Here is a 17,348-nt window from a genome sequence, read left to right on the forward strand (position 1 = left end):
CAGCCAATGGAGCGATTCAACCCTACGCAAGATGTAAACTTGGCCTTTGTAGTCCACAGGTTCTTAGCCTAGCAACCAATAAATTCATCCTTGGCCCAGGCAAGAAATTCAGCGCGGTCCTCTGTCACGACAATCAATTCTGATCCAAACAATATGATAGAATTGGCTCAATCTGCTATTGGAATGGCCACTCGACCTCAACTAATATACTAAAACTCGAACCCTAGCTAAATGACAAGCTCAGCCCCAACAAAGTAACAAACTCAGTCCTTGTAGTTCTACAAACTAGGCCTCATGCAGATTTAGTGAGCTCAAGCCTGCAAATTAATAATCTCAACCACTACAATAATTCACTCGACCCATGCTTAAGATAGATGACTCGATCCCTGTCAATATAGAATAATTCAACCTATCTCCTCCTTAACAAATCAACCTCCTCCATCAATGATTCAACCCTCGCAACATTAGGTCAGCTAGGGTGTGTCTTTCAACACTGAAATTGATGGTCTTCAACTAGGGTGTGTCTTTCAACACCAAAACTAGAAAATATCAAGGTTTCCCCTTTTCTCAGCAACTACTAGAGCTCCTTGTCAATTTCTTCAATAATTTCTTCTCATGTCCTCCTTCAATCTCCTTCTCCCTTTTAATAATAATTTCCCTACTCCAAAAACCATAGGTTACTTTATTTTCCAAAAATGACTTCTTACCCATTTTATTTAATTATTATTTATTTAATTTAATTGACCCCTTCTTTTTTGTCACTAGCTGATGGGATCACCTAGGCTATGACTCTGAGCTCCTCCTATTGCTATGCATTATAAAGGAGACATTACAAAAAACAAGCTCTGATACCATGTCAAAATTTAACCATAGCATCAATCACACAATAGCTAGAAATTAAATAGTGGAAGCATAAAAATTAATTTCACATCAACATAGGTAATTACTCCTTCAAATCATCATTTCATTCCTTTGAAAAAAACTTACAAGGAAACTTCCACATGCTTCCCAAGAAAAAGCAACATGCATGAATTAAAAAAAATGCCTTTAATTGAGCTTCTACAAGCTATTTGAGGTACAACTACGAAAAAAATCATAGCAATTCTCTACCATACAACACTATTGTACGAACTATATGGTTGTTGTAGAAACGTTATTGTACAAATTCCATACCATTATACAGTGTTGTTAGTATAGCTACATAGGTATTCATACAATTGTATGGAATTACTGTCTCGAACTATTTGCTTTCTGGGAATGCCGCTTCCTTGGCTACCTACCCTCTCTTGCTCAACTACACAAGTGTGTGAAAAAGTCACTACCTTGCCCTGTCTTTATAGTTTTAGCACAGAATCTATTTTTAATATTACTCCTAGTCTAAAAACAATTTACACTCAACGACCAAAAGTAAGGATTTCACTTTTTTACTAAAGTGCATTACAAAATAGAATTACTTTTCCAAAACTAGAATTACTTTTTGAAAACATCTCGAACTACTTCTCACACTTTCATACTGAACATGTGTGGAAGTTCATATCCAAGCTATAATTCTCAACAAGAGTCATCAATGATCATGAAGGAGTGGAACAACTTCAATATGCATGCACAAGGTCATTAGGGCACTACTTCCAAGGCTCAACAAACCTGCCATAAATAGTAATCCACAGAAAAATGTGCAATAGGTCCACATAAGAAGTGCTCCATTGGGAGAGTGTACAAGTCAACATGCAACCACCTCCAAATAATATGAAATAATTAAGCGCATAGGTGCTCCTTTCAGAAATGTGCAATGGGACAAGATTGACAAAGTAAGATAATGATAAGATAATCTTTGAAGAGGTGCACCCTCGGGATATGTGCCACCACAACTTTCTTCAATGTAATATCAATTATTGCCAAGATAGAGATAAAAGCACACTTCAAGAAAGGCTCTTCACAACCAAATAATATAAAATGATACAAGAGAGAGGTGCACCCTAGGGACATGTGCAAAGTGGTTGTAACCTCCCCTCAAACACTAATATAATAAACACCAAATAGAGTGTGCCCAAGGGAAGCATGCCAAAGTGCTTAGAGGCACATGCACCAACACATCTCCAAGATATATTATAAACAATTCATCCTAGGAGATGGCGCATGCAAAATAAGAATAATATAATCCAAAACAATGTGCAACCTCATGAAACCATGTGCATATACCATAACCAAGTGACCAAAACCATGGGTGCACATGTCGAGCAACCTAGAAAACTATGCCAAATGTCTCCACACCTTCCACATATGTGCCAAAGATGCCAACTAAAGGGAGAACTATAGTCCCTCAAGAAACAAACCAACCAATTAAAGGATGCCACCATCAAATAGCCAATATCCTCAAGGGCATTCACACTATTAAGAAATATAAGATAGATCACCATTAAAAAAATGTGCCAAAGAGAAATACTCCATGATAATAAGCATCAACCATAGTGAATATGACAAGAATTAAATCATGGCATCCAAGAGAATAATTAAAAAATAATACTTTTGGAAAACCTTAGTTGATGGGTATCTCCCTCTTCATAAATGTGGTAAGGTTCAATCAAATGTGTGAGCAATGCTATGCAAGACCCTCAAACACCTCATGTGCCAAATGCAAGCCTCCACGCAAGATATGACATTACTAGCCAAGAAGACAATGCACATCATCTAATCATGGTATAGCAAGAATAGATCATTAAAAATAATCCCATCATGCTGATGTGCTCTTGGGCACAAACAAACAAGTGTACTTAACAACATACGTTCCTCTAGACACCGTACAGCCAATGTCGGCCATGGTCAGACAAGCCATAAGAAAAGTGTCCAAGGAAAATATATGCATCTGTAATAATGCCCCTGTATTTGTCTAGCATTCCATGGCGTTATCCTATAAATCATGTCTTGTGATGAACATCGCAAGGGTTTACCCTTAAACAATGTGAGAGATAACAAAATGTTCACTAAGTTCAATGCAACTATAACTAGACATGTTTAGATGTCTAGTTTATAATTAGGTGTTGTTCATTCACCACCTATCGAGAGGTGGGTCGTTGTTTAAATTGAAGGGCATGTGACCACAGGGGCTGACCTAACATGCATGACAGCTCAATTGTCAAAAAACAACAGCCCCACTGTAGGAATGTGCCAACCACCCCAGGTAAAATGGACTGTTTTATTGGGGATTTGAACCCTGGTGGGTGCTATAACAGTACCCCGGAGTTAGATGCAACTATAGCTAATATATCTGTGATTTCATCATTTGCTGAAATTCCAAAAACACATTTCCAAAATTCATATTGCTTTGGAGGCTCAAACTTCAAACGAGTTTCCATCTAGGTGATCCGGAATGGCATGTACTCTCAAGTAACATAGTTGCAATCTTTCAGAATTCTTATTCCCTAAATTCTCATTTAACACACTTGCATTCTTTTGGAATTCATTCCCTAAACCCTTATTTATATCTAACTTCTTGTTGTTATATTAAAAGCCTTACCTGCAAAGAAATATCCAAAGACTTCTTTGTGCTCTAGAAATAAACAAAGCAATAAGCATCAATTTTGTAAGATATGATTTGTGAAAATTCTATTGTAGTTACCCTGGTAATTATTCACCTATATTTTACAGATTATTTGTCCCAGCAAATTAATTTACTGCAAATACTGAATAAAAACACAACTACAAATTTCACCAATTAAATAAACCACAAGAACTGAGAAAACATCACACATAAAATCGACACCAATATTTTTGGACAAATTGTCCCTGGAAAAACCCCAATGTGGGGAAAACCAGTTTTGCAAATGAGGGTTTATATTATTAATTCTTCAGCAAATTGAGAATGTACATAAACTGCTCGCCTAACACTGGCAAAGCTACGAAAAAAAAATTCTTCACTTCCACTGACCAAATTGAACCTCTGCAAATTAAATCGACCTCTATTGAGCAATTCGCTCTACCTCTGTGAACTTGCACTGCCTCTCTGACTTGGGACTGCCCACTAGAAATGCATGCTAGCCTTTCTGGCAATTCACTATGCCTCTGGAAAATCAATCCTGCAAGTTTATCTGCCTCCAGCAATTCACTCAACCTATTCGCACTACCTCCAGTAAATTGCTCTGAAAACTGGCAACACAAACTGATCCTCCAGCAAATCTCTCCTCAATTTCTTGTTGAAACCTTGCTGCTAGTGTCTCCCATGCTATCATTGTGCATCCCTTGCTCACTCAAATTGTGTCACCAACAGCCCCATCGATTTCCTCTTATAATCTCTCGTTGACGAATCAACGGCCACGACCTAATCACAATCAATAACTATGATCATCTTGACCTCATCAAGTCACTACAGAGAAACCGATTTGTCTGAATTAATACTGATTAATTAACCCATTTCCTTAAGTTAGACTTAACAAAATAATTAAAACTAGTCAATAAATCTAATTAAGACATTTTCTCTTTATTAAATAAACTGGGCTTGGAGATGATTAATCCAATTGTGTTCCTAGCCTCATTGACGCTTCCTAAGACTAGAACACCTGTCCAAACCACACAAACTACCATGATTGAGTGTTATGGGTTTGATATTGCTGTCTTCTTTGGCAATACGCTTATTGTACACTCCCAGCTCCAGAATATTCTGACTCCTGAGACAGTCTCGCTCTGTTCTGTTGCTCTTACATCCCATTGAAAACTTTATGCCATCACCTTATGAGCATCTGCAAATCACCAATTGCATCAAAAACTGTGTTTATGGGTATTCTTCTTTGCTGACACATTTCTCAGTTTATTTGTTGTTTCAACAACTTTCCCAGCACATCTTTGAAAGTTTAGCAGTATTATTCTTTCTTTCTGGAATCAACTTGCTTTGATTCAAGAGTTGCATCATTTCCATTGACTGCTTGCTCTGACCTCATTTACAGAAGAACATTAAAGAAACTGTGCTAGGTTTATCCGTGCATGTACTTATCTTCATTGGTTAGCAAACTAAATTATTTTCCTAACAACTATGACAAGGGAAACTTCCTAACCCCTGGTATGCCCCTACCCTTTTACGTACTACCATTATCTGTCTTTTTAGCAAGTTCGTTATCTCTCTCTTTTCTTTTTTGGTGAATCAATGCCACTTATGAACGCTATCCAGAGCTCTATACCTGCCAGCGTTTGACCCTGGGACATCGACATTAACATGGTGATGTCCCATCTGAATCACGATACCACAAACTGACAGATAATTGTTGGTTATCTTTCTCCAAATAGAATACACCTTTACCCTTTCCTTTGTTATCCACAATCAGTTTTGTCACACAGCTCCATCCCCATGTGAAATACTGCATATCCAATATGTAACGGTTTTCTCAAAAGTCTTCTCTTCAACTATGGAGATCTCTTATAACTGTGATATATTCCCTCTTCAGTGAAAGCACCTAAACAGTCATTTAGATTGGCTCTAGAGAGGTTACTTCAAATGATTAAAGACTACAAAAGCTAAATATAAGTTTTCCTCATGCATTTATCAATGAACTTTCATTATAACATAACTAGATTTTCCAAAACAAGCATGGCCTCAAAACACAATGATCAATACCGTGATTTAGATTGGCTTGATATGTTACCTCAAATAATAAAAGACTCTAAAAGCTCGATACAAGTTTTACTACATGCATTTATTAATGAACTTTCATTATGACATAACTCGTTACTCCAGAACAAGCATGGCCTCAAAATACAACAATTGATGTTGCCATTCAAGTCCCAAAAGTGAACCCGTGAACAGAAAAATGGAGATAGCAAAGTGCAAAAACACACACCTCCGACAAACTCCATGCAGCAAAAGTCACGAACACAGTTGGGAGTTTCTGTACCTAAATATATACAAGTCTAAAATTCAGCAAACATCATTTTGAAGAAAAACCTACTGATCCATAACTTAAAGAAAATTTCGATAATTCAATATTTAAAAGTTAAAACAAAAATACTCTGGACCTTTGGATGTTATGCTACATCTAAACTATCCATGCCTTCTCTTTGAACTGGGAACATAGAATGTAGCACTGATTATATGACACCACATACATATTAGTGTGAAACAAAATGCAACTAAAAATTGAACAAGTCAGGTAAAAGCCAGCATTAATAAGAAAAGAGGAAGCAAGAAACCCAAAAGTCCAAGGCACAAGAAAAAAGTATTTTATGTTTTTTTTGAGTTGAAATTATAGAATCTTTTGTAATAGATTCACCAGGTTTCGAAATTGCAAATAAATAATATGTAACATTTTATACTCAATTCAAAATAAAAAAATCATATATTGGTCATCTAACGTTCATAGCTTCATATGTTTCTTGATGAAATTGATCACTGAATTCTTTTATTGTTTTATATTCCATATTAACCGATCTTATGCAAATTTCCAACATGTCTCCTCCCTTTGGGACACTCATTATCCTAAATGAATCTTGATTCTCATGTAAAATCTGATGCTTCCCAAGGAGCTTCTTCAATGAATTATTTTCTATTAAGTTCTTTTCATTTTCCCGATACACAATTTCCTTGTTTTTTAGTCCAAGATGCTTACTTGATCATATAACTGCTCTATTTCTTCCACATTGACATAACTTGGTAGGATATTAGTGAATCGGGATATAGCCTTTTTTGAAACTCTACATACAAAATCGAATGCATTTTGATGTGTCTATAAGGTCTCTTTTAATCCCCAGATTTTGTCGATGTAATTAAGACCATTAATGCTGGATAATCAGTATGGATGTCATGTCAGACATCATGATGATGTAAATATTCCTGCAAATGTATAAATTGCTGAAATTGAAGAAGGACAGCCTACACGGATGCCAATGCCTAGGAGAGAAGCTCCATTGAGGGAAAGATGTGAGGGGATTTGAGAAATTTCCTACCCTTGCTGAATTTTCTTGGGCCTTGTTCTTCTTTGATTTGGTAGTTGGGCTACCAACTGCAGGCAATTATGAGTGAATGGGAGAGGTGGTACTAGAATGACCCCAGAGCATGGGCTACGTACCCATTTGGAATCCTCCATGAGTTGACTACACAACCCAAAGAAAGCCCTTGAACACACATGCAAGGCAGGAGTGTTTGTGGAAGTAAGCAGACAGGGAGAGGACACAGCGCAGAGACAAAGAAGAGAAAAGAGAACCAGCGAGAACCTATACTAGAACACTAGGATCAGTGAATCGGGTGAACCGAACCTTTCCACATGTGAATGCAAGGAAGCGACTCTGAACAGGAGGTGACTGGAAGCCTCTTGAGTCACAACCACTTAGTGTAGAGGTAGGTTCCAAAGTGAACTGGGCAGGGAAGCAATGAGAAGCCTTCACCTGAGTTCGGGGCCTAGAGTAGCTCTGATTCCTGAACAAGCATTTGAGTTGAGGCGCGAAAGGCACTGAAGAAGGGAAGCATCGAGGGACTGCTAGATCAAAGAAGGGCTCCCTTTTGCGTTATGCAATCATTAGATGGCCATATTCATTGTGTTAAGAGGCCCAACTCAGCATTGAAGTGCAATTCCTGAATCCTGCAAGTGAAGGAGAGTGGCCTTCATGTTTACCAGTTTACTGTAATTTTTGAGTAACCCTGAGTGAAGCTTTCCCCAAGGCACTGGATTTGGCTCGGGGGTGGCCAATTGCAAGAAAGACTGCAGCACAAGTGAGCCTAAGGCTGGGTGGAGAGTGGCTCACGCTTCTTCAGTTTTCTTCAATTTCCAGTAGTTTTAGTGCACCAAATAAGTATACTTACCTCTTTGGAATGAAAGACATTATTATTCAAGGTTTAAGAACTATTTTTATGATGGTCATTGTGTTTACTTACACTGATAAATTGATTGATAAATTAATGATTGATCTCAAGTGAGGCTTGGGATTTAATCCTAGCCATTAATCACTTAGGAGATTAGGGTTAGGGATTTTGGTTGAATGAAATAATAAAATAAGCCTAACGGGGTGAAGAGACGCAATTGTTGAGGAAGCAATTTTCTCAAGAGCAAGAGGCTCAATTAAACTAAAGAGAAGTGAGAAAAATTGCAGCAAGGAATTTTCGAAGAAGACTTAAGGAAGCCAAAGCTAGGAAAGGGAGAGGTCGAGTCAGCTAAAGAGAAGGGTCGAATTATTAGAAGAGGGCCAAATATCTAGAGGTTGAATTTCTCAAGTGCGCAAGGACCATACAAGGGAAAAGACAAGGGTCAAATTACTAGTGAGGGAGGCTAAATTTTCCAAAGGTCGAGTTGCTTCAATAGTGTTGATTTGCAAGGGTCGATTTCCTTGAGTCCAATTTTTCCCGGTGGGGTAAAGTTCCAAGTTCCCAGTAGTTGTATTTTTCTGTGTATTCTTTGTTGGTCTAGCCCAAATTTTCCTAAGAAATTTAATATGAAGGAAGATTGTGTTGGGCATGTTGCACTCACTTTTTTCAAAGTTCAAGGAAGCAGATGTACCAAAAAAAATTCAAAGCATCGAGATCATCAACCGTCGGCACTATGTTATTGTAAACCCATTCTGCAAATTTTTAATGTCAATGATGCTAGTAAGACCATGAATGTGTGTAACAACTTAGGTAAGCCTATTATTTTGGCAATAATTTCATCTTAGGAGATTTTTCGTCTCACTGAATCATCTGTGTTTCTAAACACGGATGGTCGACAGAGTTTTTCCCTCCAACCTCACCCCAAAGCTAAGGTGGAATTCTTAGTCAAAGTTTTAGGTGAGTCCTAATATTCTAATCAAGTCTTATGTAAAAGTGGTTTGGGAATAATTTAAGTTAATTGGTTAAATTATTTTATTACAAATCACTTGGTCTACTAGATCATGTTGTGTCGCAAAATTGGATATGTATTTTGAGGGTCTATACCAAACGGGTGTTCCCCCTTCGAGAGTTGAATTGTAAAAAATTCTTATGTAAAAAATATTTTAGTGCATAATCTCTCATACTTAGACACCATAGCTAAAATATTAGGGGGTGGCAAAAAATTTAATCCCATCAAATGTCAATTAAGTAAATTTTCTGAAAAAAAAATAAATTAAAATCCTAAGCCAAAAATTTAATTAATTAAAGTTAAAATTAAAATGTCTAGAGAAATTAAATTCTCCACGTGAAAAAATTTGTGGGTCTCAAAAAAATTAATTTTTGGATGCCCCCAACAAGGGAATATTGGAAATTTCAAGAAAAATTGGACCCTTGGACCGTGGTGGTTAAATCAAAATCAATTTTTTAGGAAATTAGCACAAAATAATTAATTTTGAGCTAATAAAAAAGGGATTTAATGAAAAAATCAAAAATTCCTCAAAATAAATATTTTCAACGGCTAAGATTAAAAGATCATAAATGATTTATCAACGGCCAAGATTATTTTGACGAGGATCAAGCCAACTAGCTGTTATTTTTCCACTTGGAGGATTTATCTATAAATTAGAGAGTCATTTGAGTCTCAATCCATCTGATGTTTGGCTAAGAAATTGTTGCAGAAGAATTGATGTAACACTACAGTCCCGCTGGGAACGTTTATTTGAATCATAATAAAGACTTTGGGGTGCAGTTCATGGTGTTTAGTGTTCATTGATTTGTGGTATGTGTTGGGTACGAGCTTTCCTATATTGTGCTTATTAATTTTAAAATTTGTTTTTTCATTAGATGGGGATAGAATCATTCTATTGATAGATTATGGGTTTATCTTCAATGATTTAATTCGCCATATGTCTAACAAATTTTCTTGAGAAAAATATGTAGTGTTTGTAGGTTCCCCAGTCCTTGGTCCCCAAGTTCACAAACTATGGGCATGAACTGACCTTGTTTGGACTCCGGATATTTATGTGGTTGATTTAACTTCGCTAAGGCTATAATGTGCATTAATTTTCCAAAGTATTATTAGCCATTTATCAAATAAAATTTCAAAAAAAGAATATTTCTCAAAATTTATTTTAAAACCCTTGTATATTTGTAAATTTTGTAAATAATTTGTAAATTATTTTTGCTAATTAGGGTTTTGGGGTTTTTAGATTTTGTATATATTTGGGGTTTTGGGTATTTGTAAATCTATTTGTGCAGGTGAAATCAAGTGGAGAAAGCTGGAATAGAGCTATATATAGGCCCTTGATGGTAAGATCTAGCCTCTACAAGTTTTTGCAAAGCCAACCATTGAAGAATTTGCAGTAAAATTCAAATCTGAAGCAAATAAATTTTTCCGAAGCTAGGGTTTCGAGTTTCAGCCTTCCCGAGCCCAGATCTAGCCCCTCTAAGGCCAGCGTCCTCCTATTCAGCCTTTGTGTCAGCCCTAGAGCCCCTTACGTCATCCTTTTCGACCTTTTCAGGGTTGACCGTAAGCCCTAGGGGCCTCAACCTCCTATTTTACCCTCTGTGTCAAAGTTTTAGGGCCTTTCTAGGCACAAGTGTGAGGCCTAGATGCCTCGGCCTCCCTTTGTGGCCCTCCTTCCCTAGGTCGTGACCCTTGTGGGGCCCACGGCAGCCCTTTAAGACCTCTAACCCTAGCCGCAAGCCCTAAGAGGGCTTCCTCCTCCCAGCGTCAAGCTTTTTGGGCTTTCTGCCTCCTCCTTCCTCCTTCCATGATCCTCTTTGTCCTCTTTTCCCTTGCCCTTCGCTCCCTTCTAGCCCTAGTTTTACCTTTTAATTTTTTGGGACTGAATACTTGGTGGTTTTGCAAGAGAAAGATGCTCAAAATTGGTATTTTCCAATTGCAAGAGCATTGGAAAATTTTGGCAAATTTGACAAGTGATCTACACGGCCTAAGGCCTAGGGTTTGCTCTCTAAACCCTCAATTTATCTCTATTTTGTTACAGATGTAAATTAATCTTCATAACAGTGATAGAAGTGCCCTAAAAACACATCTAATTGGTCAAAATACTCTAAAGTAGCAAAATAATTTTTCCCTAAATTTTTGGACACTTGGGCATTGAAGATCTAGCTTAGATCTACATTTTTGTTTGCTGGAAATTTTCCGCATAATCACTTAATCAAATCTGATATTTTTATAATAACACACCTAAAGGGGCCTAAAAAATCATATTTTTTTCAGTTAGGCAACCTATCTCTAAATTTTGGGCATATTTTGGCACTTTTTGTAGCATTGATAGCTCATTGTTTACATTTTTCCCTACTGTTGTAATAAACATTTCACATCTGATATAACTGTGGTACTTTCATCATAAGAAGGTTCAATACATCTAAATTATTGAGTTGGAAAAGTCGGTTTGATAATTAGATTTCTCTTTCTTACATTGGGCAAGCATATGCATATTGAAATTAGCATCTAAGGCAAGCTTGCTTACTGCTGTCATAAACTATTTACTGTTGTCATATCAGTCACTTATTGCTCATTAAAGGATCATTGGAACATAAATTGCATAAGTACTTTCATAGTTTTACATTCTTGTTGCTAGTGGTGGTATTGTTGAAGTAGCTAACATTGTGTTTTCCTTGTGAGTTTATATGCTATTAAGTTCAAACTTCACATCTAATAAGCTCACTCACTAAAGCACTCTAATCATAACTTATGTTGGTATTGAATATCTTTGGGTATTGGAAATCTAATTGGCATTGTGATATTAACATAAGATCATAATTAATGCATCTTGAGGAATTGTGATTGGCATTTTGTATCATTGATTAATTAATAAGTGGATAAGTGTTTCAAGATCCTTATTTGTTGTCAATATCTAAGAGCGTTATCATTAGCATCTATCTTATCTCAAGTAATGGTTATTAGCATCTCATTGGCTAATTATTGAATAGAGGATCTATTGTTTAATTTTGGAAATTGTATCATTGAGCAATTGTTCTTCTCTAAGATTGTCTTTAAATACATTGTTTAGTACTCTTGCCATAAATTAATCAACATTAAGTACTTAAATCATATAAACAATCTTAAACTAAGAAGCTCACTCATAATCTTGCATCTCATCCTAAGTGTCGTTGCATTAGTAACTAACCTCCAAGCATAAGCTTGGTTGATAGACTCTTAGGACAACCCTTTCTTATTTAGCTTGAGGGATTCAGCCCTGGTTAACACAGTGACCTTGCAGTCGTTAGAGTCACAGTCTCTACAGTGCCGGAAGCACTAGGTGGTTGGAACATAGGAGGAAGTATCGTTAATCAAGCCTTTGTTTGCTTCCCGTTGGCTTCCATCCCACAACTTACTCTAAACACTGTTTCTCAAAATACTTAAGGGAAAGGTTCCATTTAGATTAGGCATATAATATAAAATTAACATAGATCCTTGCATCACAGTTAGGTCTTAGGAGTTGCATCTCATATAGGTTAGTCAATCATATAAGCAGCAATTGTCCATCCGGTTACTTGGTCATAATTTATAATAAGCAAGAAATTTTGACTCCATAAGGCACTGGTCTCAATTCTAAATTTAATCAAATCCTTAATCTTATTAAATTTTCACCAAGTAGCTAGGCCACTCAACTGTGTCTCCCGGGCAAGTTGGTTCCCAACTTGTTTTCCATCATTTCATTTCCATAGGGACTACCCCCCACAGCCTGTTGTTGGGAGACAGCGAAAACGGAGCGGTTGGGGATCAGAGTGACAGCCCCCGCCCTGAGTCGTTGTCGCGGTGCCTGTACAATCCGAGCAACAACATTTTTTGGCGCCGTCGTCGGGGACAAGTTTCTTGTTGCCGAGGTTTACGACAATTTCCAATCCTTCACTTTTCCATCTTTTCATTTTAGCCGCCAACGCCACACAACATTTTTTTGGCACTGTTATCGAGGACCAATTTATTGGGCTTTGGCATTACAACAATTATCATCACTTTTCTTAATCTGCTAATCAGTTCCATCTTCCTTATCCCACCAATGCCACAACATTTTTTGGTGTTGTTATCGAGGATAGGTTTATCTTGTTCTTGGTGCTTCAATGACAATCTTCATAATCTTCTAATCCATTCCTTATCCCATCAACACCACATTTTCTGGAGCCATTATATCTCTTCATTTTTTCATCACCTTATCCTTTTTCCTCTCACTAATCCTCTCATCTTCTCAATCTACACCTTTAGCACCTGGACATTTTGGTTAGTTTCCAGTTTGGGTGGCGGCTCCACTTATTCCTCCATTTACAAAAGATTATACTAGAAGAAATCCCGGTAGCTTGGTTAACCCCGCTCTTGGAGCTCAGTTAAGCAGATTACATTTTAGTAAGCATTTAATCTTTCTTAGACTAGAAGCCCTCCCTAATATCCATTTGCTTCTTCTTGACTAACCTTTGATTTTTGCCTTTTGGGTTTTAGAGTTAGATTCATGTTCAAGTGGCGACTCCACTTCTTTCATTTCTTACAAGAGTTTCTGCAAGAAGCTTGCTTCTTGTAGACATCTTGTTTTTCTTGAACAAGGATCTCTCTCTCTAACATCCATTGGCTCCCTTTCTCCTAAAGCAAGTCATCATGGATGACTTTTTCGCCCCTTGTCGTTTTACTAACATTCTTTATGATCTTCTAGAAGAAGCCATTGATAATTTGCCTTCTTTAATTGGTAATGATGTCATCGCTACTAAAGATCATCTTGAAAAGTTCACTCATTGTATGTTGAAGTTCGGTGGTCAGGCATATGACAAGCATGAAGATATCAAGATGCGACTTGTTGCTTGTTCTTTGGAGGATGATGCTCAGGATTGGTTTTCTGGTTTCCCTGACCATTCTATTGATTCCTTACAAGCCTTCATCAGTGCCTTTAAGGATAGATATGGGAATCAAAAGGATTCTTCTTCTGTAAATTACAATATAAAGGAAGATGAACCTGTAAAGAACTTAACCGACATCCAAAGTGTCCAAGAAGACACTCCTCGTCAATCTTTGCAATATTGCACACCTTGCGAGAAATTTCATGATGATTCCACTTGTGCCATTGCAAGAAGAATCCTTGATAGTGGAAAGGCAGGGACGAAGGATCAAATTAATATTGATGATGAAAAAGAAAATGATAACCATCTTATCAATAAGTTAACTTGAAAGATGGAAACCATGAGACTTAATCAAGAGAAATTGATAGCTGATCACTCTAGCGAAATGAGATCCATGCACATCAGGTGGATGGCTATTGAAGAAAAGCATGTTGAAGAGTTAAGCTCCATAAAGGAAAATCATAAGAAAGAAATGAGCTCTATTCAGGATCGGGAAGTCAGTCTTCAGAACAGGCTATTAGCCATAGAAGAACAGCATGCTGAGGAACTGAAAACCATGGAAATTAATCATTCTAATCAGATGGCCACCATGCAAAATTGTTTGATCGCCATGAAAGCAAATCATAAGGAGGAAATAAGTTCTATTCAAGTAAATCATGATAAAGTAATTAAGGATATGGAAGCTGGTCAGATACGCCTTCAAAATAGGTTGTCGACCATGGAAAGAAACCATGCCAAAGAAATCAGTGCTATGAAGGATGAACATTCTAGGCAAATGGATGTCATGAGAATTGAAAATATCACTCTTCAAAATAAGCTGCAAAAGATGGAAAATCCAATACATGCAGTCAAAGAAATTAAATTTGACAATCTGGAAGTTGCAAGTATGGACAGTTACTGCAGTGACAGGGATACAAAATACCTATTTGAATAGAAGTGAAAAAAGAGATGACTAATCAAGCTTTCAAACTACCATTTGCAGAACAACCTTGTTCTAACCAGGATTCAAGGCTTTCATATCATTACCTTTTCTAAGCATCTTGTATGTGACTCTTTTTATGGACAAAAAAATTAGCCGTCATGATGCCAAATAAAAGTTGTTTTGTATTAGGGATACCTCTGGAATCTGGCAAACAATTGCTGCCACAAAATGAGTGCGTCCTCCCCATTGCATGAGAACTGGAAGTACTTTAGTAGGCACTATACCTAGACAATGTAACCAAGAAAATCACTAATTACTAAAAAAATAATTTTACCAAACGAAATTGCAAAGTAAACCTTGTTTTCCCAGATTCATGTCATATAGGACCTGGCTCCGTAAATAGGCACACCCTCCACTAATATAGACTCTTTTAGCCTCCACGAACCAGAATGGCCCGTCAGACCTTCACAACTCTTTTGAACTCAGCAATATTTAATTGACGCTCTACAAATCTTACCAGTGCAGAATAGCCAAATGAAAGTTTTCATACATTCTAAGCACAAAATACAGTCAAGACTCTGAAGAAATTCAATTACACCATTTCCTTCTGCAGAAGCTCTCATACAAGAGTAAAAAAAAAAAAAATCTGTGGCCTATTCTGTATATGCGTATTGTATCGCTTTGAAAACATATCCAAACAGGCCAACAGGGTGGGGCGTTTATAGAGTGAGAAGCCATCCACAAGGGTTCCATTCTCACTGTCATCCACCCATCCACATAGCATAACTAATCAATCCAGGCATGTTTCTCAAAGCATTGCCCAAAAACGAAAAAGTTCCGATTTTAGATATCATCAAAATTAGTATCAAAGGCAAGCAAAGCCTCACATTCCAACCCTATTTCAATAAAAGGGTTTCTTAGTTTTTCTCTAAGTCATATGAATTGGGAATTATTGTTACCAAGAATGGGCCACCTGCTCTCTTGGATGCAACAAGGACTAATAATCATACAGATTTAAAGTTCATTGATTTCTCACGTGATAGAGTGTTTTCTAGTCTGTTCATTAAATTCATCAGAGAAAGGCAGTGGCTGTTAAAGACATTAAAACCTACCTATTGCCCCATGAAAGACCTCCATAACTGAAAATAACTGTAACAAACCTGTAAAAAAAATCAAAAAATATAATTAGTCTTCAAACCACCTATGCCAAACATTCCAGACATGAGTTCTCAAAGACAGAATTCGTACATATAAGTTGCCCAGCAGCATCATAGGTTCCATCAATGGATTTCGTGGATGAGACATTAGTCAGGAGTTTTATGAGAGCAACTGTCCTGCAGTACCAAATGCCATGTTTCGGTGGTACTGTTATAAGAAAAAATGAGGTAAAGATTTTGCAAAACGATTCAGACAGTGACAGTGTTAACAAAGTTGAAATTATCAAAACTACTGGCCAAATGTTCCGAAATACCTACCATCCACCTGCCTGAACTGAATTGTATGTGAAAAGATATAGTGTTGCCAAACGACCCATTGGAATTCTGAACTGTTTAACCACTAAAAATGAATGAACTTCGTTAGGGTATTTTTGTAAAGAAGAGGAACCTCTAAGAGAGCTTACGCTGACAAATATGAGAAAAAGGAACCATTCCCTGACAAGGAAGAGTGGAGTAGCATTGATGTTGAATGGCATCTCAACCAACCCATTCCATGCTCCTTTGATTGTGAATGGATATTGTTGAGGGTGAATGTTTATTTTCTTAATGAAATTGTTTATTGAAAAGAGTAAGTTGAAAGTGAATAAAGCTGATCTATCTAGTTTAATGCTTTTAAAAATTGATACTAATATTTTGAAATTATAATTTGTATTTAAATGTTGTAACATCTCAACTAAACCATGTTATGCTCTTTTGATTGTGAATGAACCATGTTATGCTCTTTTGATTGTGAATGGATATTGTTGAGGTCAATGTTTATGTTTTAATGAAATTGTGTATTGAAAAGAGTAAGTTGAAAGTGAATAACGCTGATCTATCTAGTTTAATGCTTTTAGAAATTGGTATGAACATTTTGAAATTATAATTTGTATTTAAATGTTGTAACATCTCAACCAAACCATGCCATGCTCCTTTGATTGTGAATGGATATTGTTGAGGGTGAAGTTTATTTTTTAATGAAATTGTGTATTGAAAAGAGTAAGTTGAAAGTAAATAAAGCTGATCTATCTGGTTTAATGGTTTTAGAAATTGGTATGAACATTTTGAAATTATAATTTGTATTTAACTGTTGTAACATCTCAACCAAACCATGCCATGCTCCTTTGATTGTGAGTGGATATTGTTGAGGGTGAATGTTTATTTTTTAATGAAATTGTGTATTGAAAAGAGTAAGTTGAAAGTGAATAAAGCTTATCTATCTAGTTTAATACTTTTAGAAATTGGTATGAACATTTTGAAATTATAATTTGTATTATAATTTGTATTTAAATGTAAAATTTAATTTATTTAATTTTAAAAATTACAAATTAGTGCAGTGATATAAATTAAATGATTAGATCTGGGTGCGGCTGTCCAGGCCGAGAGTATGTGTTTATTTTTGAGCAGCACGGTGTAGGGGTGCTGATGATCCTCATTAGAGGAGGCTGGCCTTTTATAGGCAGATCATTTCAGAATGTTAACTCATCTGCTTGTAACTTTTTTACTTCTTATAAAAAAGTTCGCTTTTTTCCTTGGAAAAATAAATTAAATGATTAGA

General features: G+C 36.5%; 1 protein-coding gene across 3 annotated transcripts in view; it reads right to left on the reverse strand.

Annotated features, from left to right (window-relative positions):
• Positions 1 to 16,350, reverse strand: part of LOC149190193 (Protein-tyrosine phosphatase-like, PTPLA) — an 81,006-nt gene extending 64,656 nt beyond the window's left edge. Inside the window, exons 1-5 of one of the 3 annotated variants that reach the window (XM_089412068.1) lie at positions 16,070 to 16,350; positions 15,843 to 15,928; positions 15,707 to 15,754; positions 14,790 to 14,878; positions 5,826 to 5,879 (exon numbers count right to left, since the gene is read on the reverse strand). In XM_089412068.1, coding sequence (XP_089268194.1) covers positions 5,826 to 5,879; positions 14,790 to 14,878; positions 15,707 to 15,754; positions 15,843 to 15,928; positions 16,070 to 16,287 — 495 coding nt within the window. In that variant the 5' untranslated portion in view covers positions 16,288 to 16,350. The remainder of the gene's footprint in view (positions 1 to 5,825; positions 5,880 to 14,789; positions 14,879 to 15,706; positions 15,755 to 15,842; positions 15,929 to 16,069) is intronic. The other 2 variants (XM_089412066.1, XM_089412067.1) reach the window with 2 other exon arrangements.
• Positions 16,351 to 17,348: the final 998 nt, after the last annotated feature.

The sequence above is a fragment of the Pinus tabuliformis genome, chromosome 3_1 (genome assembly GCF_031772625.1).
Source record: "Pinus tabuliformis cultivar Carrire ecotype Pingquan chromosome 3_1, CPIR1, whole genome shotgun sequence".
Lineage (NCBI taxonomy): Eukaryota > Viridiplantae > Streptophyta > Pinopsida > Pinales > Pinaceae > Pinus > Pinus tabuliformis.